Source organism: Nannospalax galili, unplaced genomic scaffold, assembly GCF_000622305.1.
Source record: "Nannospalax galili isolate Female #2095 unplaced genomic scaffold, S.galili_v1.0 scaffold459, whole genome shotgun sequence".
Lineage (NCBI taxonomy): Eukaryota > Metazoa > Chordata > Mammalia > Rodentia > Spalacidae > Nannospalax > Nannospalax galili.
The window spans coordinates 2600429-2627983 of record NW_008344211.1 but is presented as its reverse complement, the minus strand read 5'-3'; the positions used below and the strand labels follow the sequence as shown (position 1 = coordinate 2627983).

Sequence of the window (27555 nt, the reverse complement as noted above, 5' to 3'; positions counted from 1 at the left end):
ATGGGTAGGTAGGCAGATGATAGATAGATGATTGATAGAAAATGATAGATAGATAGATAGATAGATAGATAGATAGATAGACAGATTAGATAGATAGATGATTGATAGACAGAGCGATTGATTGATTGGTTGATGAGTTCTGAGGTAATCCCTGTGGATAAATAGGAAGCTTGTTCCAGGCAGGCTTCGTGTAGACAAAGGCTGAACCGCTCAGGCCTAGTATAGAGACACTGGCTGAGAGGACGCGCTACCTCCCTGTGTGTGCTTCAGGGATGATAAGGACCAGAAAAGGTCTGAGAAGGCCAGTGTGACCAGGTGATGGAGAGAGGCAGGCGTCATGTCAAGTATATTCATTAGGACTCTGGGCCGCTAGTGACAGCAACTCAGTCCCAGTGAGTTTAAGCAAAAATCTCTCGGGCTCCTTCATGTAAAGTTCTCAGAAGGGTTTCAGGTACAGCCGTATCAAGGTGGCCTGTTCCTGGGCTCTGCTTTGTCTTCTGTTAGCTTTCCACATCGGACAGCAGACAGCTTTTCCCTCCTACTGTAGGTCATCACTTTCCTAAGAGCACTGTTTGCACATAGCTGTATTTCTAGGCTTAGGGACCTTCTTGGGGTTAAGTTTAAGTCAAGTGCTCTTTCCTGAGACAGTGCACAGATGTGGGAGGTTCTAAGGGGAAAGGCCTGCATCCTTTGCCCACACCTTTAGCCAAATGAGGGAAAAATCTTTGAATGTCAAGGACTAAGAGTTGAAGGTGTGCAAAAGCTCAAAGGAAAAGGAAATGTTCACTGGGAGCAACGGAGGATTCCCAGAGACACCTCGGTGGATGAGGCTGAGGTCATAGCCTTCACGAATTCCATGTAGAAAAAGCATAGCGTACTTGAACTGGCACAACTGTATTCTGACTGAACTCTGGAGAGCCAGTGGGAGAGAAGAAGAGGGGAACAGTGGGTGAGCCATTGGAGGAGAACCAGGGCAGATCGAAGATATTCGAGCGAGTGCTGTGGGGAGCCTGAGGCATATTCTGGAGGATTTGGGAGGCAAAGGAGATGGACTTGAGCCCTGTGGAAACTGCAGAGTGGTAGCCTGTGTCCCCTTGACTCTAGGTGGGGCTGTGACCCCTGTTTTGGCATGTGTATGTGTGTGTCCACATACCTGTGGCACACATGTATGGGTGCACATGTAAACCTGAAGTTGGTGTCATTCTCGAGGTAGGTCTCTTGCTGAACCCAGAGCTCCCCAATCTAGCTGGTCTAGCCTTGCTCTGAGGCTCCCCTGTCTCTGCCTCCCACATGCTGGGATCACAGGAGGGGTGCCACACTCTCCTGTTTTTATGTACGTACTGGGGATCTGAACTCTGGTCCTCCTGTTTGCTCAGCAAGTGCTTAATCTACTCAGCCATCTCCCCAGCCCCAGCTATGATCGCGTTGACCAATACAATATGGTCCAAGGGGCTCTCTGCCAGTTGATTGACCCAAACTTTAAGAGACAGACAGACTTCATGTACTGACTCTTACTCTCTCTGATGGAAGCCAGCCCCATATGAGAAGTTTGACTGCCCAGAGAATGAATGCCCTTCTTGGAAAGTCTCAAGCCATATGGAGAAGTCTTGAAGAATGCTAGACTGTGGTAAGGGGCCATGGAGCAGTGAGGCACCAGTCATGTGGGTCAAGGAGCCATCTTGCATACAGGTTCTCCAACCCCAGCTGAGCACACAGGAGGGTCGAAGATGAGCCGCCCAGCTGAGCCCTTCCTGCATTGTTGAACATCCAAATAACAAAGTAAAATGGTCACTCAGTCAAGGTGGGGGAATAGTTCTGTAGCAAAAAATATTCAGAATAGGGTCTGCATTAAATGTGGAAAAGAGGATCAGCTTTCATTCAAGTCCCTTACTGGGCGCACTGGAGGTGGCAGAGTCTCTCCCATAGCAACCCCAGGTTGTAATATAAAACCACAGGAAGGGCGGGAGACGTAAGGTGAGGGTCCATGGGCTCTCGTTCCTCCTGCCTGGTCACGGCTCCCACATGATGGCATTTCTCAAGAACTTCACCAAAGATCATAGTTTTAGGAGTCTAGAGAAGAGTTGTGAAGAAAGTCAGAGGTAGTATGGGGAGACAGCCTGCAGTTTCTCTTCTTCCTGGTGTTTTCTGTTTGATGTGACTATCACACGCTGTGGGGGGCTTTGTTCTGAGTCAAGGTGCTGGAAGGTCAGCTTTCATTCAAGTCCCTTACTGGGCGCACTGGAGGTGGCAGAGTCTCTGCCACAGCAACCCCAGGTTGTAATATAAACCACAGGAAGGGCGGGAGACGCAAGGTGAGGGTCCATGGGCTCTAGTTCCTCCTGTCTGGTCATGGCTCCCACATGATGGCATTTCTGAAGAACTTCACCGAAGATCATAGTTTTAAGAGTCTAGAGAAGAGTTGTGAAGAAAGTCAGAGGTAGTATGGGGGCTCACAGTCCTCATGTTGCGTCCTGGGAAGCTGAGCACAGAGCTGATCAATCAGGTGCTTCGAACGAGTTAGGAAACAGAATGGGAATGTGACTCAGAGAGGAGAGTGCTTGCTAGCACAGAGCACTGGGTTTGAGCTCCAGCACTAGAAAGACTTGGCATTGGGGGTGCATGCCTATAATTCTAGCACTGGGAAGGTCAGGCAGGAGGATCAGAAGTTCAAGTTCATTCTCACGTACCTAATGAGTTCCAAACTAACCTGGGCTACGTTAGAAACTGTCTCAAAAAAAAAAAGTTAGAAAACAGCATTCCCTCTGGGAAACGCACAAGACCACTGGGGTCTTAGTTTAACGAAGAAGATGAGTTTGTATATAAAAAATACAGGCCTTCCCTGGAACATTGAGAGGAGAGTGGGGCAGGGCTTCTCCTTACTGCCCTGTGGGTCCTACCGCCATCCACGGGGATGCAGAATGAGCCTCCGCTCTGCTTCCTTAGAACGTGCCTTCACGGCAGCGCCGGCAACATCATCACCGTCATCAGCCCTTACCGTGTGGACAACAATGGGTACAGATCTCTAGGGTTGATACAGAATATCCGCCTTGTCCTGAAGCTCGCAGACGGGGAGAGGGACAGCTATGACTCAGCCCTGTTCTTCGGCCCACATGAGGCCTCCTGGGAAGTGGGGTGTGCTCTCTTGGAGAGTGACCGAGACACCCACAGGCCCCGGCTGTGTTTGCGGCAGCATTTGCTCTCATGCCGATGTTCTTTTCTTCTAGTTGTCGGCAGTGACCAGCTATGTTCGCTGCTTCCACATCATCCTCAACAAGTGGGTTTCATGGAGGAGGACTGGCCGCATCGTTGAGTAGGATGCAGCTGTAGGGCTCTTTCTGTGGGCTGCGTTGAATGCCTCCTAGACATGACGTTAGACAAGATACCTGATACCTATTACCCTTGGTTTCGTTCTCTGTGGGGTGGGATGCCTGCTCTTTATTCTAAACATAATATAGATATGTGGCAAGCACATAGGGAACATGTTAAACAGTGGGGTTGCTGGGACAGTTACAGAAAGGTTAGTACAAGTGCCTTAAGTCAGTCAGCCCTCGGCCAGTGTTCTCTGCCTGACCTCATACCATTATCTCTTACTAAACTGGTGCTCAGCTAGAAACCCAAGGTTATGTTTCATGTAACTGTTGTCCAGCCAGGTCTCTCCAATGTAGCGCCAGTAAACCCATCTGTATATTTGCACGTATGCATATGCTAATCTGTGGTATCACATTTACACATGGTTTTATTTTAATTAGCTGCCTTTTATCTGTATGAGTGTTTTGCCTATATGGATGTAGGTGCACCCATGCCTGCACTGCCTGCAGAGGCCAGAAGAGGGTGTCAGATCTGGAACTGGAGTTACAGATGGTTGTTAGCTGCCATGTGGGTGTTGGGAACTGAACCCAAGTCCTCTGGAAGAGCAGCCAGTGCTCTTAACCACCAAGCCATCTCTCTAGTTCCTTAATTAGCTTTCTTATTGCTTTAATTTATCTTACTTACAGTTACTCTTAGGTACTTTGTAATCTTAAACCCTCACAAGGAGATATTTGGAATCTCAGCCAAAGTCATAACAACTTTGTGGTCACAGCGTGCATTCTCTCTCTCTCTCTCTCTCTCTCTCTCTATCTCTCTCTCTCTCTCTCTCTCCCCTCTCTCTCTCTCTCTCTCTCCCTCTCTCCCTCTCTCCCCTCTCCCTCTCCCTCTCCCTCTCCCTCTCTCCCTCCCTCCCTCCCTCCCTCCCTCTCCATGTCTCCTTTTTCTCTCTTTCCAGGGTAAGCCAACCAGTATTAGTAGGAGACTAGTCATATGCCCAGAACCCTGCTGGGCTCTGTAGTGCCTGCTCTGTCCAGTGTCCACTGTGACACTTGGTATAAAGTCACTCAGAAATATCACCTGGATGGATGGGTAACAAGACTACCAAATAGGACACAGCTACAGATCTGTCAGGCCAGGAGAGATCTCAGCCTAGGAACCTGTTATGCAGGTTGTAGTTGATCAGCCAGTTATAAACCCACCCGAGAGTTTGCTCACCCAACCCGAATTTTCTCATTGGCTGCATGGCAGGATCCTGAGAGGATTTTCAAATATCCTCCTGAAATAACTACATGACATATCTGTCTTCCTCTTTGATTTCTGGTCATATAACAACAGGCTACAAGAAAGAAACAAGTGCTGGTATATACCTATGATGACAACAGTTCAGAAACAGGCAGGAGGATCATGAGTTTGAGCCAGCCTAGGCTACATACCATGACCCATCTAAGAAAAAAGAAGAAAAGAACTCAGTTGTGCCCAGAGATGTGAAGATGGGCGTGCCTGCCGTGCCGGGAAAGCACTGGTCGGAAGTTGCCTACATGTGCCTCAGTAGCGGAAAGTCTAATAACATTCAAAAAAGCAAATGTTGGGCTGTAATTCCAAAGAATGTGGCACATTTTTATTTATTTATACATTCATCCTAATTGCTTATAGAAGTGCTCTATATAAAGAGCAGTAATAACTTGCACAAACAGATCTGTGTCTATATACATATGGGCAATAAAGCTTGGACTCACAAACAGTATCAAGCTTAGAGCACTTTCCATATGATGCTGTGTTAGTTTTCGCACCCTTATGACTAAATGCCTGGCGAGAAATGACTCAAGGAAGGAAGGGATTATTTTGGCTGATTAAGAAGACGTAGGCTCCATCATGACAGTGAGGGCATGGCAGTGGGGCATGAAGTAGCCCTTCACTTTTATCCTCAAGGAAGGATTTGAGGAGGTGATATGAGGAAGCAGAGAGTGAACAGGACGAGGGGCCAGGAAGTGGACAGGAAGAGGGGCCAGGCTATGAGTCTCAAGGCCCGCCCCCAGTGACCACTTCTCTAGTGAAGATTCACCTCCTAAAGGTTCCACAACCTTCCAGAACAGCATGTCTACTTGGGGACCTAGTGTTCAAATCCATGAGCCTGTTGGGAACCTTTTATATTCAAACAACAAACTCTGTTTGTTAAAAAAATAATAATAGGGACCAGAGAGAGGGCTCCGTAGTTGAGAGGGCCTGCTGCTCTTGCAGAGGACCTGAGTTCAGTTCCCAGCAGCCACCTTGGGCAGCTCACAACTGCCTGTAATTTCAGCTTCAGGGGACCTGATGCCCTCTTCTGGCCTCCACAGACACCTCCATGCCTGTGTGCACACACAGATGCACATACTCATTAATGCATGATAAAGTAAGTCATTTAAAAATGTTTAACTAATAATAATGATGTGTCAATGTGTCATTCTTTGGAGCGACCACACATGGGTGGGAGAACGTAATCTTGACATCCGTGGTGGTAGTTATGGTTGAAAGAAATTGAACAGCATTTACAGGGGCTAAACAGGCTTCAGCGTGATGTGTAATGTGTTATTTCTTTTAATAAAATAAAGACAAAGCAAATGTGAGGGAATGCAAGCAGCTGGTGATCCCAGGTGGCAGGTGACCCATTTCTGAGCTTGATCTTTGTGCTTTTCTGTGTTTATTTAAGACTAACCAGTAAAACTGGAGGCAATGTTCCGCCTCCTTGGTCACTGACCGTCAGGCCATCCTCTCGACTCTCCCCAGCTCCCCCTCCTGTTGTAGGTACAAGACACAACAGTTCAACTGACACTTCCTGTCAATCTGTCTAATTTAGGTTGGGCCCAGCCCTATGCACCAGAAAACAATCACAATTAGGAGCAGGAAGTTTAACTTTCTCACATAAAAGACACCTAGGGAGTTGGGGGAGATAGCCTCCATGTCATTTAGGGCTGGTTCTGCCACCTTCAGCACATCATTCCCGTCCTCAAGGTTGCTTCGTGGCTCAAAATGGGCTGTTGAAGTGCCAGCCTTCACAGCTGTATTTCAGACCACAGCACTTTCCCTTCCCAGGAGAATCTCAGCTTGGAGCTCATTGGCCAGAATGAGTCACATGGCCACATAGCTGCAAAGGAGCCAGGAGCAGACTGATTCCTTGGGGCATAATGCCCAGTAGTTTTACCCCAGCCCCACCCCAGAACTGTGCTTACCTTACCCTGCTCCATAACCAAAGGTAGGCACTCATTTCTACAGTTAAATAACTGTACTCAGGGCCATTAAAAATACCAAGTTTGGGTAGCTGGAGAGATGGCTTAGGGGTAAGAGCTCTTGCTGCATAAGCATGAGGACCTGGGTTAGGATCCTCAAAGCCCATGTTAACCTGGATGTGATAGGACACACCAGCAATCCCAAGACTCCTATGTTGAGGTGGGAGGTGGAAAGAGGTGTCTCCTGAGCCTTGTGGGCAGCTAGTCCGGTGTGAGCAGCAGTGAGCAGGAGCCTGTCTCAGCCAAGGTGGGAAGCAAGGACCCACACCTGAAGCTGCAGTCTACCCTCTGTACATGTGCACCCACCCTGGTACACACACCACACACAGCACACACGTCATACAATGACAAACACACAACACACATCATATAAATGCCAAACAGCACATACAGCATACACATGCCAAACACACAGCACACACGTCATACAATGACAAACACACAACACACATCATATAAATGCCAAACAGCACATACAGCATACACATGCCAAACTCACAGCACACACATCATAAGCATGCCAAATGCACACCAAACACATCATACACATACCACATGCACACACACATACCATATACACATATACCACACACATCATAAATACACTGAACACACACCAAACATACACATCATACACACGCCAAATACACACATCGTATACACACCAAATATACCCATACACATATCATATACATACTAAACACACATATACAGACACCAAACATGCACCAAACACACACATCATATGCATGCCAAATACACCCATACATATACCATATACATACCAAACACACATGCCATACATATACCAAACACACACCATATGCCACCAAACACACGTATCATACCCATACCAAACACACACACCAGACACATATGCCAAACACACACATAACATACACACTTTAAACACATCACACACACACCATACAATACCAAACACACATATCATACCCATACCAAACACACACACACCATACACACATACCAAACACACACCAGACACATATGCCAAACACACACATTACATACACATATCAAACACACATGCACCATATACACACACATAACACACACCATACATATACCCAAACTCACACACCAAACACACACCATATCTACACATCATTCACATACTGTGCACACACCATAAACATACACACACACACACACACACACACATACACACACACACACAGAAATGGAATTTTCACTGCTTCCTGAAAACCTCAGCAATTCCTCCCCCTCATTGATTTCTGGGGTCAGTGTTTGCTGCTCACCATGGGCCCCAGCACACCCCTGCAGCCTCCACCAGCATCTCCTGCCCACAGTTGCCCAGCAGGCCCTGCAGTGCCTCCCTCTCACCAGCCCTTTGAGGCTCTGCCTGTGTCTCTGCCATCCAGCTGCCCTGGCTGGGTAAAGCCCCAAACCTTGCTGACTCCAGGGGTGAGAACTTTCGATGAAGATGTTTCCTGCCTTCGCCCTGGTGATGGTTCAGAGCTGAGGTGACAGGAGCTACCCCTGCAGACCCTGCCAAGACCCTCCAGCTCACCAGGCTTGACTACATTAAAAAATTAGCATTTGATACTTGACTTTGTTTCCCCTTTCCTCCCAGTCAGCAGGCAGCTCACCCATCAGCTCACCCAGATGACCTCCATGATTCCAACCACACTCCTTGGGGAGCTCCCCCAAGCCTCCCGATTGTCTAAGCCAAGCACCTCCATGAAAAATATGAGCGTGCCCAGAATTCAGAATCATAGATCAGCCCGCAGGCGGTGGAACACGGTCCCTTACTGGATTCGGGATATTTAGTCACTGAATGCAGCCATGCCAGCCTGTCTTTGGCTTTTACAGAGAAAGATGTCTTTAATAAGGAGTCTCTTATGCATGAATTCACAGGGATCAGATCTTTCGGGTGTCCGTGCCTCCTGCTGTCCATTTCTGCCCACGCATTCATTCACTCACTCTTCAACCCGAGCCTCTGTGGGTACAGGAATAACTAAACTTTGTCCTCTATGGCAGCCTAGAAGACAGCCCCATGATCCAGTACCAACCAGTTCTAGCAGTGACACAGTGTGTGACTGTGCCCGCCTCTGCTGCTTGCTCAGAACTCCCACCTCCTCACCATGGTGGAAGGAGTTTCTCTTCCATGGCAGGGATGATGTGGAATGAGGTGGACCAGGAAGCACAAAGCACTCAGAATGCTACCCAGCTGACAGCCAGCTGCATCGTCTTGGGGTCATCATTGCCACAGTGCCCTCAACCAGCTTTGGCAGAGGTGCTATGTCTCAGAGAACTATGTTTTTGAAACGGAATAGAGAACTCCCACAGGCCCCACTCATAGACCCTCAGCTGCTCCCATGTTGACCCACGTACTCCATCTCTAAGACGTAGAAGATACCCCCTCACCTCTCAGTGCTCTGCGGTGTGGCGCCCCACTTACACTCCCCATGACTATAAGTTACTCAGGAAAACCATGAAACTGATTTATTTTGAGATTACTTCAGCATTAAAAACACACCGCTCGGGCCTGGAGAGGTAACTGTCAGTTAAGAGCACTGACTGCTCTTCTAAAGGGCCTGGGTTCAGTTCCCAGCACCCACATGGCAGCTAACAATGGTCCAAAACTCCAGCTCCAGGGGATCCGACACCCTCTTCTGACTTCTGTGGGCATTGCACAACACGGGTGCACTTGCGTACATGCAGGCCTTACAGTCATACACATAAAATTAAAAAATAAAATATTTTTTAAAATCAAGGCTCTCATCTCAAAAGGAATGAGAGATGGTTTGTTCTGGATCCAAATATGAGTGGTGATGACCCCGGAAATATACATTCAGGTTACCCCAAATTCCATATCCCAACATGGTAACATTTTCATATTTTTCTAGGGGCAGAACAAAGAGAATCATCAGTCAAGTTACTTTTTAAAGACATTGGCAGGAACATGAGGCAGGCAGATTACAGCAAAGTGGGGAAGTCTTTGCATCTCTGCTAAACGCCTCAGATACCGGCGACACCCTTAGCTTTGGGGTTGGTAGATGCTAAGGGTCTGTTTGCATATTTCAGAGAATTTACCTAGTAGTCACAAGGATGTTAGGGCTCACACATACCATAAGTAACCATTTAGCAGGGGCTAAGATAGCCCAAGATAATTTACCCCTGGACCTGCAACATTCCAGCTCCACAGTCACTGCAGCTCTGCTCAGTCGATCAGCCTTCTAGAATGTGAAGGTGCTGCTTCTCTCAGACTTCAGTTGAAATTTCAGACTTAGAGAACTAAGTTTCGAGAACAGAATAAAGAACCCCCACATCCCCTTTTGGTTGCATTTGTACGGACCGCTCTGCATTACTCAGTTTTGGAGATACCTGCTGTCAGCCAACCTCTGCTCACAGCTCTGCCTCAGAGGCCACCTGAGCCGCCAGACATGGGCATCTGGATGTGGGGCTCTAGTTGGGACTTCTCTTCTATACCGAGGGCTGATAATCTGCTGCAAGGAAGAAGTCCTCCTTTTCCCTCATCTAATGATCCCCTCATTTACTTTCTCTAACAGCACAGGTGCCTGGGTCTCTAGCCCTGCAAGCTGGACTGCTTTCTGCTGCTGTCTGGTTTTGAGGCTCTGCTCAGATTGTGCTGTAATGGACCAGCGGGAGCCAGATTGGGGCTTTTGATATTTCCACACGATTCTCTGGTTACTCTACTACTTCCTTGTACAAATGAGATATTTTGAATTCACATTGTGCATATCCTGCCTCAATCCTGAATTTAGCTATTTAACTAAGAATTTCATTTTTATTGGGGAGCAAAAAATTGACATCCAGGCATCTAGTGAACTTCTGAGGCTGCTTGGGTCCTCTCCACTGAAGAAGGGGATTTCTACAACATAGACATGCATGTGCATGTAATTTATACATGCATGTGTGCACCTTATGCTATACAAAAATACAAATGCACACATGCATGTGGGTCTGTATGTCCTGATATAGATGTATGTATCATATGCACACTTGTATATACATAAATTATAATTTATTAGGTCTGCATTATGAAACCTGAGCATGTCTGCCACAGAATGTGCATATATATATATAAAACATACATATGTATATGTACATATGTATACATATATACAGACATGTTAAATTTAAAGTACAAGTTCAGGGCTGGGGAGGTGGCTTTGTAGTTAAAGTGCCTGTCACAGAAGCATAAGGACCCAAGCTGGGATGCTCAGCACCCATGTAAAAGTCAGGCACAGTGATCCAGGTCTGTAACCCCAGTATTCAGGAGGAGGTGTGGGCCCAGACACATCCCTGCCTTCTACACACATGCACACACACAACCCCTCTACGGGCAAACATGCATATCCCACAGAAATGCACATACGCATACACACATGTGCACAAATACAAAGAAAAAGAAAAACACGCAAGTTCAAGCCAACTCCCGCAATTCTACTCCAGCATCTCAGGGTCATCTCTAATATTTACCTTCCCAGGCCTCTAAGTTCTTCCAAAACAGCGACCTCAGTGTGTCTGCCACAGCGTATCTACCAATGGGCGTAATCAAATCCCACAGTAAATCCAACCTTAAGCCTACTCCAGCTGGCTCCTCTCTTCCAAAACAGCGACCTCAGTGTGTCTGCCACAGCGTATCTACCAATGGGCATAATCAAATCCCACAGTAAATCCAACCTTAAGGCTACTCCAGCTGGCTCCTCTCCCTACCACCTGTGCTCCCTTCCGAGCACCCGCATCAGTGTAGTATTGGTGGCATGGCTGCCTTGCAGCACCCATGTCTGGACTGCCAGCAGACATGGGCCCTCCTTTCTCCCTGGAGCTATGCAGTGGGTACCAACCGGCTGCTCCAGTCCAGTGAGGGAAGAGAACAGGCCCATGCTATCACAACCTCAGCAGAACAATGTGGGGTCCTGGGGGGTTCAGCAATGCAGAGGCCTCAGCAATCCTTGAACCACCTGAGCACAGAGAGACTTAGCAAGGCCGAGCCATGAGGAACAGGAGGATGTGCCTCCTAGGCAGAGCTGAGTAGGAAGAGCTTGGTCATCTCTAAGACCTGTAGTGAGGGGAGAGAGGAGCAGAGAGCACTGGACAGGTGACGGTTAGTTGGTGAAAGTCCCACACTTCACTCTGGACTAAAGCCAGAACCTTCTTTCTCTCTATCAGACACAATTGGCTTTAGATTCCAAATACCCAAATGCACATAACTGGCATTTCTGTCAGGTTCATGATAGAAAGACAAGGCGGGGGGAGGGGCATGAGTGGCTCAACAGCAGCTCAGGCTTATTCCGGAGGAGCACCTACAGGGGGTGGGTCTCTGGGAGACACTAGAGCTCCCTCCCCATTATAGACTGAGGTACCTGGAGACAGGGCTGGGTAAGAGGGAATGCAAGTGCGGAATAGAGGGGGTAAAAGTTTTCAGTCAGCCGTTGCTAGGGAAGTAGGGAAACTGAGCTTGGGAGCAGACTACCCTCTGCCACACAGGATGCTTCAGCTTGGCCTGGGGTTCACTGTATCTTCTAGGGTGGCCCGCTGGGGACAGAATGGCATAACTAAACCTGATAATCTCCAGCCATTTATATGTGCTGTCTGCAAGTCACACGAGGCAGGGACTCTTATTTACCACAGTAATTCAACTTCTAGGAAATTGTCTGGTGCATAGCATGTGCTCAGTAAGTATTTTAAGGCACCCATGTGTCTTTTTTTTTTTTATCCCCAGTGCACTCTTCAGGTTCATGGTAAAACCTGGGCATCTGGCAGACACCAGCCACCTCACAGTCCAGGCGGCCCTGACTGTCCTCATTCATATGGAAGCGTAATGGGTCATGAAATTGCAACCGTTAGCATGCAGATGCATATACATATATTTTGCAAATGTTTCACCCTACACAGATATTGGACCAAAATACGCAATTCTTAAGAAACAGCAGCTGGAAGTATTAGTTGAAATTAGAGAGGATGACTGTTTCCATTAAGTAGTGCTGAATTCTGCAGTGCAAGTAACATCTTCATGTTAATTCTGCAAACCATCCGCCTCATTAGGCAGATAAGGCATCCTGTGATTTGGGTGCGAAATAACTCCCGTGATAAATGAGAAACTATTGTAATAACTCCCAGATTACAGTTGCCAAGTTGCTACCAGCAAGGTGGCCTGGTCACAGTCCGGGAGAAACTCAACTGCTCTGCACAAACAAATCCCACAAGGTCCTTGCTCTCAGTATCCTGACTGTGATGTCTAGTGCACACAGGGATGGTCTCCTTCATCTGGTAATTTATTCCTCTAGAACACCTCCTCTAGATTGTGTGTTCCCTATGGCCACTTACAGACCAAAAAGAGGAACCATGGTGACACTGGGTTCATTTTTGTTTTATGCGTGTTGATGTGTATGTGTGCGTTCATGAGTTTGTTCAAGTGTGTACAGATGCACATTTATGCCTCTGTGCTGTGGGGAGTTCGGGGGATCAGTTGTTGAAATCAAGGGTCTTCTTCAATTGCTGTCCACCTTATTTTTTGGGGGGGTGGGTCTCTCAATGAACCTGAAGCTCACCCATCCAGACAGACTGGCTGGCCATTGAGCCCCAAGGTTCTTCTTATCTCTAGCCCTCCCCAGTACTGGGATTGCAGGCCTGTGTCAGTGCACATGGCTTTTTACATAAGTGCTGGGGATTCAAACTCAGGTCCTCATTCTCATATTGTAAGCAATTTACCGACTGAGCCTTTGCCATTTCCCGGGACCCCAATATTGAGTTTTTGCCTCAGTCAGCCCAGGAAGAAAACAGGTCACATCTGTTCTCATTCTGATGACCCAGGACAAGTCATGTGACCTCCAGCAGACTAGGGTGTGGAGAGCACAGCGAAGCACACAGGGTGTGTAGGGAACACTGCCCAGATCTGCCTTCCATGGTTTATCTCTCACTGTCTTCCATTTTGGGTGGTGTGATCTTGAACTTTAATTGGCAATGTGTTACCATCTGGAATCGCTTGGGAAGAGAGCCTCAGTGACGGACTGTCTATATACGTTTGACCTGTGGGCATGTCTGTGAGGGATTACTGTAAGTTGGCTGGTGTGGGGTGACCCAGCCCACCGTGGGTAGCATCATTCCCTAGGCCGGAAGCCCTTGCGCTGTGCAAGAGTGGAATGATCAAGCTGAGCACCAGCAGGCAAGCAGGTGAGCATGCGTTCGTTCATTCCTCTCTGATCTTGACTGTGGGTGTGATGTGACCAGCTGTTTGAAATTCCTTCCCTACAGTGATAAACTGCAACAACTAGAGGCTAAAATAAACCCTCTCTCCCCTAAGTTGCTTTTTCTCAGGGCGTTTCATCACAAAAACAAGGACTAAAGGAAGGGTTTATGACGGCTCACAGTTCATCGTGGGTACAGTCGACCATGGGACGGAAGACACGGCAGCAGCTGCTCACATGGCATCCGCAGTCAGGAAGCAGAGAGAGAGGAAGGCTGGTGCTCTGCTCACTTTCTCCCTTTTATTCAGTCTGGGACCCCATCCCATGGGACGGTGCTGCCCTCATTCAGGGTGGGTCTTCCCACCAACTGAGGTCTTCCCACCTCAGTTACCCTAATCTCGTAGTCATACGCAGGGATTTGTCTCCTAGGTGATTCTAGATCCTGACAAGTTGATAACCAGTATTAACCATGGCAGGTATCATACTAAGCCCACATAAAGGAGGGTTAGAGGTAGGAAGTGGGACTCCCAATCCCACATAGTGTTTCTTGACAAGCCCTCCACTGAGGACTCTAGGCACCAAGGCAAGCTAGAGGGAAATATGATGCCCTTTCTCTATGCAGACTTTTCTATTCAGATCAGACTTTGTATCACTGCCTAATTTTATGAAGACTTGTACCTTATATGATTGTTGGGATACAAGTAATAAAAACCCAACCTTGGTATCTTTAGAAATTCAGGAGTTATTTTATAGGTCACTAATGTTGACCTAAACTCACAATGTCAGCGCTGGCCTCCATGTAATCCTTTTAGTCTTTTCTTCAAGAAGCTCAATGGTTGCCTGAACTCCAGTCGTCACATCTGCATTCAAGGTAGCAATCAGAGGAAGAAGTGGTGTCTGCTCTGTCTTTTCCACTGCATCCTGAAGGTCAAAGCCTCCCTCACACGTGATTTCTAGCCTTCTGCTTCATTGGCCAGATCTGAGTTGTGTATTATCTGAGTCCCTTTTCTCACCACTGTAACCAAACACCTAACAAAAAGCAATTTAAAGGAGGAAGGATTTATTTTGGCCTGTGGTGACCCACTTCCTCCAGCTAAGCCGTACCTCCTAAAGGTTCCGCAATCTTCTGTGGCAGTGTCACCTACTGGGGAACAGCTTCTCCAACTTAGGACTCAGGACATTTCATAATCCAACCCTAATACATACCCACCTGTAACTGCAAGGGAAGATGGAAAAGTTAAACACCTGTATTTCAAGACCCTTTCATGGAGCAGATAGAGGAAAATCAGTGGTCAGCAGTGGGTGTTAGGTCAACTGGTCTCCAATATCTGCCTGAGAAGCCTAGCCAAGTATCTTGTGTGCAGGAGGAGGAGGAGATGCACCCAGTCCCTTGCTAGCCTGTAACACGCTCCTCAGTGTTACCTTACAAGTCCTCATGATAAGCATTCTCCCTCTTGGCTTGAGATGTGGGCTGGGAAGCTCTCATCCACTGAAAGCCAACTCTCTGCAGTGAGACTCAGCTCCCTCCTGGTTGGCTATTCTTCAAGTTATTGTAATTCTAGAAGGTTTCAGATTGCAGCAGAGTTCATAGTGGGTATTAGCTCTTGGATATGTTTTATTGATTTGGGTCCCGTAGAGAAAATTTCTTGCTGAGGGCTGTCACCCTGGTAAGTTAAAAGTCTAAAATAAACAAATGGAACACCCCTCCCCCCTTAAGTAAAGCTTAAAACAATCACAGAGGCAAGACATGTAAATGGGCTCCGTTAAGAGTCAGGGAATTGGCTTTCTGGTGAGGGGGGCTGCCATTTCTTTCCATTGCAGTTCTTAGGAACTTTAGTTTATGGGGGGCAGGTATTGCACATCCTTGAAAATGTCTGTTTTGTGAATGGACTTAGTGAGTAGAGGAGACCAATGAGGATAGGCTTCTAATCATGACCATCTCAGGCTCCCTACCCACCCCTGTGAGAGCCCCCAATATCTCCCACTTATGGTCCCTTGGGATTCAGAGATCACAGACTATGTCACAGTGCATTGTTGGCTGGAGTTCTTTTCACACAAAGAAGTTAAATGTTCAGAGAGCTCCACTGTGTTTGAGCATTTTGTATGGGGGATTGCATACATGTGTGTATTGTGTGCACATGTGTGTGTCTGTGTGTGTCTGTGGAGGTCAGAGTACAACCTTCAGGGCCATTCCTCATTTCCCTTTCACTTTTTGATAGACTCTCACTGTCTCACTGGCCTGGAATGTCACCAAGTCAGTTAGACTAGCGGTCCAGAGAGTCCCAAGCACCCTTCCATCTCATCTCATGTCACTGTTGCTGGGACAAGCACACGCTGCCACACCCAGATTTCTACACAGGTTCTGAGATTCGAACTCAGGCCTCAACATTTGCACAGCAAGCACTTCACCAACTGAGCGATCTCCCCAGCCCTAGGTTGAGCATTTTTTACTTCCCAAGTCAGCAACGATGGCTTTTGTCTAACTTTCTCCTTGTGGAGTCATCAGCTCATGCTCTCAGGACTAGGGTGAAAGCGTAGAAACCATGACCCCCACCCTGTGTGAGACCAGGAATCCAGGCTGGGATGAGGCTGACTTTGGCTATCCTGGGCTAAGCGTGGCTTGGCTATCCCAGTTCAAAATCAGAGGTTTCATCTCTAAACCACACACCTAGCTCCTCTGGAGAACAGGATTTCAGCTGCTGGGCAGCCTGGGCATGTGGCTCCCCTGGGCTGGAGCTCAGCTGCAGTCACCTACGGGGAACGAAGTAACACTTTGCCTTCTGCCCTGTCACTTAGCCGCCAGTCTCTGCACGGGGGCTGCTGATGGTGTTTGCGTGTGTATCCCCGTCCAAGCTGTCTCCAAGTCAGCTACTTCTCCAAGGGCCCGGGTATGTGCAAACCAGGCATTTCCTTCCTCCGTAGTCCCACACCTTCCGCTTTCTCCCTGGGGGCCGCGGCACAGGCTGAGGCAGCAGCAGTAGCAGCCGAGGCTCCAGCACCTGGGAGCTGATTGGAAAGCTGGAGTCTGAGGCTCGGCCCTTGGGCCTGCTGAACCAGGACCAGGGCTTCGGTTAACAGGATCCCCGTGTGCTCTGTCTCTTCTACAACTTGGAGAAGCAACGCACCACAGCAGCTTTTCAGTCTCGGTTGATTGCAGGAAGGAGTTGTGTGTTAGGAAGAGCCCATTGCTTCCCTGAGCCACCCTGAAACTGGCCAGGCCCTGCAGGGTGTGGCTTGAGCACCCGCTCAGTGCTCAAGTGCCCTGGGGAGTCCACTGCCCCAAGAAGTGAACAGAACTCTGATAGCAGGTATGGTCCCCAAATCAGCACACCTCAGAACCATCTAGATTGCTTTCCTTTTTTTAATTGGAAAAAAAAAACTACTTCGTTATTAGAAAAATAGCACATGTGCGTGTGGCAGTCTACACTTCTAATCCCAGCATTTGGGATACAGAGGCAGATGGATCTCTGTGGGTTCAAGGCTAGCCTGCACTACAGAGTGAGTTCTAGGTCAGCTGGGGAGACTCTGTCTCAAAACACAACAACAGTGTAGAAATTAGTTCCAGGAGGTGGTGGCTCATGCCTGTAATCTCAGCACTCGGGGAGGCAGAGGCAGGAGGACCTCTGCGAGATTGAGGCCAGCCTGGTCTACATAGTGAGTTCCAGGCTGGCTGGGGCTATAGGGAGACCCTGTCTTAAAAAATTATATAGGAATTTAGAGAAGTCAAGTAATCAAATATAAGAACACAAAACATGACAGTCATCCTATCAGACTATTTTGTGCATTTTATACAATGTATCTTGATCATATTTAGACCCCCTCCTCTACCTGCACCCCTACCAGATTTCATGCATTCTACATGTATGTTAAGACCTATCAAGTCAAGTTTGTATCCCCAAATGTCCGTTGGTATGAGTCCATCCACTGGAGCCTGGTTAGTCTATCGAGCATCAGTTCCTTAAAGAAGATCAAGTCTCGGGGACTGGAGAGATATCTCAGTGGTTAGGAGCACTGACTGCTCTTGCAGAGGACCCACGTTCGATTCCCAGCACCCACATGGTGGCTCCAAACCATCCTTCACTCCAGTTCCAGGGGAATCTGAAGCCCTCTTCTGACCTCCACCTCATTGCGTGACACGGGTGCACTCACATACATGCAAGCAATACACTTATACACATAAAATAAAAATAATAAATAAAATATTTTTTTAAAAAGAAGATCAAGTCTACTTCACCCAGCAGTGATCAGCTGCCACTAGCTCTTCAGCTAAGGTTGGAGCTGCTTACCCATTTCCCCAGTTCTATGCTGGGGTTTGGTTTGGTTTGAGTTTGCATGGGTCTTGTGAATGCCGTCACCATTGCTATAAGTTCATATGAGCAAGTTCCCAGCAGTTTGGAAAACTCTGTTTCCTTGTGGTCTTCTACCACCCCTGGCTCTTACAGTCTTTCTGTCTCTTCTTCTGCAGTGGTCCCTGAGCCCTGGGTGGCAAAAAGTTTAATACAGGCCAGGGACACAAACTCTGAAGTTTATTCTCTACGTTTTCGCCAGTTGTGGCCTTCTGTGTTCATCAGCCTCTGTTGTGTGAGAAAGCTCCGCTGCTGAGAGTTGAGAGATGCATTAATATTCTCTCTGCCCCCCGTTCCACTGTGTTCCCTGAGCCTTAGGTGTAGATGTTGCATTCTAGATGTGTCACTTGGGGATGGGCATCTCACAGACATGGATTCTCTGCATTTGACCAATTGTAGAACTCTGTGATAGTCTCCACCTCTTGCAAAAAGAAGTTTCTTTGATGAGCGGTAAGAGGTATACTTGTCTGTAAATATAAGGATACATATTTAACATGCAGTCAGAAATTACATTTAAAGCTGGGCATGGTAGTGCACAGCTTTAGTCCAAGCACTCAGGAGGCAGAGGCAGGCAGTGAACTCTGTGATCAGTTCAGCCTTAAAAAAAGAAAAAAAAAAAAGAAGAAGAAATTACATTTGTCCAGGGATATGACAAACATAGGTTTTTCTCTAGGATATATGATCTCTCTAGCCGTGTGTATTTGGCTATATTTACAGTACCACACATGAGTTCCCTCCCATTGAGCAGCCCTTAAGTCCAATTAGACAGCTATTGATTACCCCCAGGATTAAAGTGCCACTACTGCATCAATAGAGATCATTTGCTTGTACAGGTCACTGTTGTGGTTGTTGGCTTTACAGGTGGGTTGGACCATTGTCTGATTTTCTCCTTTAGCAGCCTGCATAGTGTCCTCCATGAGAGCTGATCTTCAGGGAGGCTTCCAGGTCAGTTCCACCTTGATTTCTCCAAGTCCTGTCTGTAGCATATCTTGTCTTCAGCAGTAGGGTTTTACCTTCAAGTTCTAGGAAGCAATCAAGGGCTGTTACAATAGTCTGTATTAATTTGGAAGTCTCCTGGACTAATGTGATCAACAACTTGAAGGGAGGTTTCTCCTGCCTGGCACTGTGTTTCCTGTTATATAGCCTTCAGCTATACATAGGCACTCCTACAGATGATAGATGATAGTTAGATAGATAGATAGATGATAGATTAGATAGATAGATGATAGATAGATAGATAGATAGATAGATAGATAGATAGATAGATAGATGATAGGTAGATAGATGATAGGTACATGATAGGTAGATAGATGATAGACACCCCCCACCATCTATGTTAGATTCCCCTACATAATTCTGAACTGTTGAAGCCTGCCTCTTTATTCTGCAGAAAGCCCACTCTTTGGACCTCTTACCTGATCTCTTCCCAATATCCTTTAGTTCCTTGCTGTACCCACAATGTGTACACCCATGTGTACATGCCTCTGTGTGTGTGTGTGAGAGAGAGAGAGAGAGAGAGAGAGAGAGAGAGAGAGAGAGATCTATCACAGATTCCAGAATTCCACTCAAGCATCAGTGCACTAAAGTCTTCGGTGGCTGGGACTCAGCATTCTTCACATTTCCCACGAGGGGACGAAGGTTGAGAACTGAAGTGCCCCGGCTCACCCAACAGAGAAAGATGAGCTGGCTCCTAAAGCCTAGCAGTGCCTTGTTGTGGGTCTCTCCCTCCCCTCGAGGGCTGTTGGCCACCGACCCACAGGAACAAAGGGAGCAGAGGCGATGAGACGAACGGGGTCGGGACGGCCAGTGAGCACAACAGAAAAAGCTTTCCAGGAGACAGCTTCAGTGAGACAGCTCGTTTATTCAGTGGGGGTCAGGGAAAAATATAGTGGAGATGGTAGCCAAACCTTCACCTGATGGGTGTTCATAGTCTGCGTTATTTGAATGTGGCAGGAGGACCCTATCATCTGGCTATAGTGCAATGCCTAATCGTAATAAAGAAAAAAACCTAGGGGCAGTTTTTTTGCAGGCAGCTATGCCAAGGTCATGTTCCAAATAAGGCCAGGCATCTGTGCTTGGAGGCACTTTCCAGATAAGGTCAGGCAGAGAGCAGGAAGACCCCTCTGAGAAAGGGAGTCCTCCATACAGCGTGGAGCTCCTTAGAGCTATCCGGACATGGTGGACTACAACCTTAGCAGCGGGGTCCCCCAACACCTTGTGCCTGCGGGTATAGATGGGGCGTGCTGGCCTCGGAGCTTGGGGTCTGTTGTTCAGGCAGTGGGGCCCAGGCTGTCCTGTCTGTTTATATCCACCTTACGATTAGAAAAGCAGCTGGCTAGAAGGAACCTCTACCCCAGCCTTGCAGCCAGAGCTCTTTGGAAAGGCTTAGCTCTGCTTGAAATCACCCCAGGAAAATTCACGCTTTCCTTGAATTCTGGCTCCCAATATCAGTCTGTGTGTGACTGAGTGAGGGTGTGAGAAACATGCAGTATTCCAGAAAGGCTTCAACTCTGGGTCAGAAACCCAGCAACCCAGAGACTCGCTCCTGCTCAGGTCCCTTCAGGCAGCTTCATATGGATGTAAGAGGCAGCCTGGGGCAGAGGGGCAGGTGTTCAGGGCGGCTTCCCTTCCCACAGCAGGGCTAGCAAGTGGGCAGTGCACTCAGCTCCAGAACCAAATGATCTTAAACCTTCCATATCTACAATGTAAGTGTTGTGTGCACGCCAGAGAGTGATCACAGCATGACTTCAGCTTCAGATCTTAAGCTGAGTACACCCTGCACCTCCTTGCTATAGGAAATGTGTTTTGTTTTTTCTGTATGAGAAGAGCCATAGGATGTTTTGTTTTCTTTAACTATCTTAAAGGGAACATGTGACTGTGACTTTGAGATGGGATTAAGTTTACACCCCCACAGTGAGGAGGTGGCTGCAGTCTCTGAGCCAGAAGTTCTGTCCTTCCCTCCCTCATCTTTCAGACAGCAGACAGCCCTTTAAGGTCAGATGGTCTCCATGGAGTCTGACTCCCATGGGAACTCCAGATCCTGGCTCTCAGACTTGGGCTTGCCTACAAATCACTTCCATTGAGTTTTCTATTATTGGTGGATTATTCATTGCCTGTGGTGATGGGATTTGTTTCCTGCCTGCCTGCCTACCTTTCTTTTTTTTTTTTTTAACAGGGTCTCCTTCTAGTCTCAGCTGGCCTGGAACTTGATATATAGACCAGGCTGGCCTCCATCTCACAGAGACCCACCTGCCTCTGCCTCCCAAGTGCTGGGATTAAAGACAGTTTCACTGCCTGTTGCAGTCTAGCTTCGACCTTGCTGTGTAAACCTGGAACTCAGTTATCCTCCTACCCCAGCTTCCCAAGGGCTTAGATCTTAGACATGCCCGTGCACAGATACCCAACTTGTTTTTAGTTAAAGAAAAATGGCATTGTCATGAAAAACATTCTCTCTATATATTACAGAAATTTAGAAGCGTCAGATTGGCAGATGTGACCAAGAACTTAAAATCACCCAGAAATTATAGCTGTTAAAAGCCTGTGTAGCCTTCAAGATTTTTCCCCCTTTCTTTTTTTTGGATTATTTGTTTGTTTCTTTGTTTCTTTGATGGGTGGGTGGGTTGGTGGGTTGATGGGTGGGTTGGTTGGTTGGTGGGATGGTTGGTTGATTGGTTGGTTAGTTGGTGGGTTGATGGGTGGGTTGGTTGTTTGGTGGGTGGGTTGGTTGGTGGGGTTGATGGGTGAGTTGGTTGTTGGTGGGTTGCTTGGTTTATGGGTTAGTTGGTTTTTGAGATAGGGTCTTCTTACATAGCCCAGGCTGACCTTGAACTCAGTCCAACTCCCTCCTCCTCCCTGGCTAGGTTACAGGCATGGATCCCTATAGTTGTTCCCTCACTGCTGTTTTTCCAGGCACTCTTCATGTCCACACGCCTGCACGCGGTGTGGACTGGCCTCTGTTTGCTGTTCCTTCTTGCCGGAGGCTTTGCTCATCTCAGTACAACTTCTTTCTCTACGAGTTCCCCTCTGGCCCATCCCTCCAGGGCCTAAGTAAACTGTCTGAAAAGGCAGCTCCTCCCACTTCCCTGCCCACAGAGGCAGTCAGCCTCTGGAGCTCCTTCATCATCCACAGGGGCCCAAGGGCACCTTCATGCTTTCCCTTTCAACATACCTGTCTCTCTGTTATCTACTGGAAGGGGCTTGCTCCTCATCACAAAATTGCCCAGTGTCCAAAGAAAAGGGAAAAAATGATGGCCCCTCCCCAGAGAGAGTCTCCATCACCATGGCCACCCACACTGCCCTTGACTGAGTCTGCGGAATCGGGAGCAGAAGAGAAGCTACATCCTCAGCCCGGGAGGCCAGCTTGCACCTCCGTTTCCAGAGTGCATCCCAGACAAGCTGTTCTGATAGCCAGCTTGTTTCTCTTAAGCCAAAAGCATCCTAGATCTGCCCGTGAGTGACAGATACCCCCTTTCTGCCTCATCCACACCCACCCCCTCAGGTGCAGTGGCTTCTGGCTCTTCTCCATGGCTACCAGGTTGCTCCAACTGTCAGGCAATGCTCTCTGCTCCCCCAGGTGTGGCCAGACCTCTGCTGGAGGTGGGTTTGCAAAGGTCGCTGAAGCAAGGGAGGGTCAGCCTAGAGTGGCATTTCTTTCAGCACCTGCCCTTGAGTGGACAGCACAATCCACTGCAGGCCTGGTCCCAGCGAACCAGCCCTGCACTTGAGCATGCTTTCCTTGGCTTCCAGAGATTTCATTTCTTATTCAAACCATACAACACGTGGTGTCTATGGGTGTGCCTGGTGGGGGCAGGGGAGAAGGGGACTGAAACCCGTTCTGGCCAGGAGGCCCCTGTTGGTATCAGTCCTCAGTGCCCTGGCAGACTCATACAGGTCTGCTTCATGTCGATTCAGCATAATTCTGCAGGCCACCATCTCAGTGATTTCCTACCGTCGGTGGTGGGGCCGGGGGGGGGGTGGTCTGAGCTCAGCAGGAAGGAAGCCCAATCTGTCAACAGGGGCTGGTTTGATAAAGTGTCAAGCCTCTGTATCAGGGTGAAGAGGTTTGATTTTCAATGTCAACTTAATTCAGGAATCTAGACTCAGGTCATTGTAAGGGGGTCTTGCATTTGTCTACCAAAAGAATGCCCAACAGGGCCATGGGCTGGGGAGTGGGCAGAAGAGATGGCTCAGTAGTTAGGAGTGCGTACTATTCTTACAGAGGACCCGAGTTCAGTTCCCAGCACCCATGTCAGGAAGCTCACAACTGCTTAGATCTCCAGGAGATCCTCTTCTGACCTCCATGGGTCATGCATTCACATGCACAAATCCACACACAGATACATATAACTGAAAGTTAAAAACTAAATCTCAAACTACATGGGGGGCCATTCTCTCTTGTACAGGGCCCTGTGCTGACTGACGTCAGAGGAAGTGGAGCACCCGTTACCCCTTCCACTGAATGCCAGTAACACTCCATTGTTGAGATGAGTGACGAGCGTATGTTCCAAACACATCCGCGAACATCTTGCTCTGGTCTTCTGTGAATGACTTCCCCCAGCTTAGTTCCCTTAGAGCTTCCTGGACCTGTGAAAGCCAGAACCCCCCCACCCCCGGCTTCCTCGGCCATAGGACTGGTCTGAGGGCCACCAATGATAGGTTCAGTCTCAGAGGGTCCTTCACGTAGGGCCGTTGGAGTTATACGGAATAAGGGAGCACTGACTATTACTCATAATTTATATATTATTTCTGATTGCCCTTAAAATTATCATGAGTGAGTGCTTAAAAGTGATGAGCCAAGATTCTGAGTGCCATTTCATGGGCTTTAGAGAGCTAAATTAGATTCTAGAGCCTCAATTACCATGGCAGTGGCTCCCCTGATAGAGTGCAGAACCTGCCTGTGTCCTGGAGTCACAGCTAGAGTAATCCCAGAGTCCACACCCTTTCTAGGCCATGCGCTGGGGAGGGGCACCTTGGTCTGCGCTCACCAGGACAGTAGCTTCCCAGACCACTCCCTGGCTGCACTATCAGCTAACAAAGGACTCAGACTCCCATCTGGTTCAAAGACAGAATCAGCACACCTGGATGATCACTTCTGCAAATACACACTAAATTATGTGGTGCCATGTTTAAATTAGGTAACAGACAAAGGAAACAGTCTGTGTAGATTGAAGAGGGCTCCCGAGAGATGAGTAGTCTCTAGGGGCTGTGGAGAATCTGGGTCCAAAGACACAATGGAAGAAAGAGTGTGACCGGCTGGAAGGGCTGGGAGGGGAGACATGGGGATCAATGGAGGGTCACAGGTTAGCCACCCAGGCCTGGGAGCACAGATCTGCCTGCAGCCTCTTCAAGAGACATAGAAATCTCCCTTCCAGAGAGCGTGTGTGTGCGTGTGTGTGTGCGTGCATGTGTGTGTGTGTGCGTGTGTGTGTGTGTGTGTGTGTGTGTGTACCATTTAAAGCAAAATCATAGTGTCCTCAGTATCCAGATAGTCTGTCTCCAGGTATACACAGAGCTGGAGTTGAAATGAGGCTACCCTGGAAAGGCCTGGGTGGGCAGAGGCGTTGGGTCCACACTGGCTTCTCACACAGGAAGCAGTGTCAGGAGAACACAGTTCTCAGTTTCCTGGGGGGTGTGGGGACACACAGCCGCAGCAGAGGGGCTTTCCCCAGGACACATGCTTGCTGCTTGTGATGACAGATGCCTGTCTAGAGAGTGAGCCCGCTGGCCTTCTTTCTAGAGACAACACTGAAAGCCAGGCCCCTCCCTTCTGGTCACCGTCTGCTGCCAGAACCCTGTGACTCCCACACAAAGATCACCTCCCCTGGTAGGTCACAGCTGCTAGGCCACTAGTCCCTAGCCCAGGTGACATGAGCTCATGAATGATTGTGGTGCCGTCTGCTGAAGGCAGGGCACGGGGCTCGGTGCTTGTATATATTCATTCATTCATTCATTCATTCATTCATTCATTTCTTCGTTCAGCAAACTCAACTGCATGGTCTCCCTCTAGTGGAGGGAGGCAGTGACCCAGGTGGATGAGAATATGAAAAGCATCAAACCTAAGGAAAGAAAGCTAAATATGCATTAAAATGGGTGGGCAGTCAGAATAAGGGTGGCAGCCGTGCAATTGTTAGAACAGAGATCAAGGTACGTCTGAGAAGCTTCATCTGAGCCCAGCCTGGGAGGAAGCCACTTGAGAACTAGAGGGAAAACATCCCAGGGGAACAGTGTGTGCCAAGGTCCTGAGGCAGAGACACAGTCTGATGTGTTGAGTCTACTCTAAGAATGGAATAAGAGACAGGGAGAAGCTGGGTGTGCCTGCTCACGCCTTTAATCTGCAGTTACAAGGCAGAGTTAGGCAGAGCTCTGTGAGATGGGGTCCAGCCTGGTCTCCATAGCAAGTTCCAGGCCAGCTGGGGCTACAGAGAGACCCTGTCTCAAAAAGAAAAGAAAAGAGAAGAGAGCCAGAAGGGAGAGAAGCAGGAGGTGAGCTGGGGGGAAGGAGGGCCGTGAATCATCTCCAACTGTGTAAATGTTAGAAGGAGCCTGGCTTTGGCTCTCAAGGAGAGATGAGACAACATGGATCGTGAGCCCAAGAGTCACGTGATCTGAGAGGTTTCATAGATTTGCTGACTGGGCCTAGAATGCTGAGATGGATGAGCCATGAGGGAAGGTGACCCAGGAGGGAATGGCACATGACAGAGCCATTGCTGGGGAAGAATGCGTGATGTTCAGGACCTGTGCGAGGTTGGAAGGAAGGACTGGCTGCCGCATGGTGTGTGTGGTGGGAGGGAGAGAACAAGAAGAAATCCAAGTCTCCACAGAGATTCTGCTTGTCAGGGACTAAGCTGCCCTGTGCCACCATCGACCATGCCTATGGGGGTCTGATGTAAGGTGCATGGGGTAGATGTGACAGTTCTTCTGGAAGATTCTACCCAGCTTTCCCACATGGAGGGTGGACAAAGGTCCTTTGCAGAGCTCCCCTTCCATCTGTCACTGTTCAAAAATGGCAGAATACAGACACGTGTCAGGAATGGTAGAGGGTTGAGGGGTGGTCCCCACAGGGTGAGGATTGTGCCTCTGTATTTCTGTAAGGACTCACTCCCCTTGAATATAACATTCCAGATCTGTGACGTGAGAATCCATTCCAGGCAGGGGCAAGGTGGGCACCTGTCACTGGCCCTCCACAGGGTGAGCCATCTTAGCAAAGTGAGGTGCCAGTGGTCGCTAACCTTTGTCAAGGTCAGGCGGTTGGGAGATGCCTGAGTCTCTCTGTCCCCTCTGCAGTTTCACTGACCTCTTCCCTCTTGGGTCCTGACAGCCTCACTGAATCATGGGGTGCCTCTATTTCATGTCTCTGGGGGACTGAGGGGCTGTGATTCTCCTGGATTCCCCTGATGGGTCCTAAACTAACTTTGTGAGTCCTTTTGAGATAGTGTCTATTAGTCCCATCATCTTCCCGTTATAGTGGAGTAACTGAGGCTCTAGGATGCTAGGAACTTGCCTGGGTCACACAGCTTCCTGGGTAGTTGTGTCAGGTTTGAAATTCCAGTAGCCTTGGTCCCAAACACCCAGTACAATGCTGTCTTGGTTAACTTCTCTATTGCAATGACAAAGCACTCTGACCAAAACCAACTTGGGGAAGAAAGGGTTTATTTGGTTTATATCTTCCAAGTCACAGTTCATCACTGAGGGAGCCCAAGGTAGGAACTCAGGGCATGACTGGAGCACAGGCCATGGAGGAACACTGCTTACTTACTGGCTTGCTCTCCTGGCCCTTGCTCAACCTGGTTTCTTATACCATACAGGATCACCTGTCCAGAGGTAGCACTGCCCAAAGGTCTTGGTTTTCCCACATCACTCCACAATCAAGAAGATGCCCCACAGACATGTCCACAGGCCAGTCCAATGGGGGCGGTTCCCCAGTTGAGGCTCCCTCAACCTCAGCATGTCAAGTCGACACTAAAGCTGTCCAGCACAGGTGCCTTGTGCCCGCCGTGTGTCCCAGCATTCCAACCATGTCCCAGCATGCCCTTCTCAGTGTAGATAGCCTCCCTCTCAGGAAAACTTCTCCCTGAAGGCTGAGCAGCCCAAGGCTTCTGACGGTCAGCATGACACGGGGTCATTCTGGTTAGGAAAGGCCACCATGAAAACCCTCTGTTTGCAGCTGCATTGAAATCTCGGGTGCATCTCCTTGGCTGCCCAGATCAGCGTGCACTCACTCACTCTCGGAAGATCTGTGTCCTCATGAGGCACGTAGGAAGGTGTGACCATAAAGAAGATGCTGTGCTCAGGTGTGACTTTGAGAAGGTCTAGCTGTTCTTAATGAGCAGATGCATCTGTAAGGAGGACGGGGGAGGGAGAGCAGGACGCGTTATACATGAGAAACGCCGTCCTGTACTTCAGGGGTGTGAGCTTGCTGGTGTGGATTTAATGCTG

The 27555-nt window shown here is 48.5% G+C and overlaps 1 protein-coding gene across 1 annotated transcript in view; it reads left to right on the top strand.

Moving 5' to 3' along the window:
• The window catches only part of LOC103740039 (cadherin-13-like), an 802949-nt gene extending 798252 nt beyond the window's left edge, over window positions 1-4697 (top strand). Inside the window, exon 7 of the mRNA XM_029567137.1 lies at window positions 4645-4697. Within this exon, the coding sequence (XP_029422997.1) occupies window positions 4645-4682 (38 nt within the window). The 3' untranslated portion in view covers window positions 4683-4697. The remainder of the gene's footprint in view (window positions 1-4644) is intronic.
• Window positions 4698-27555: the final 22858 nt, after the last annotated feature.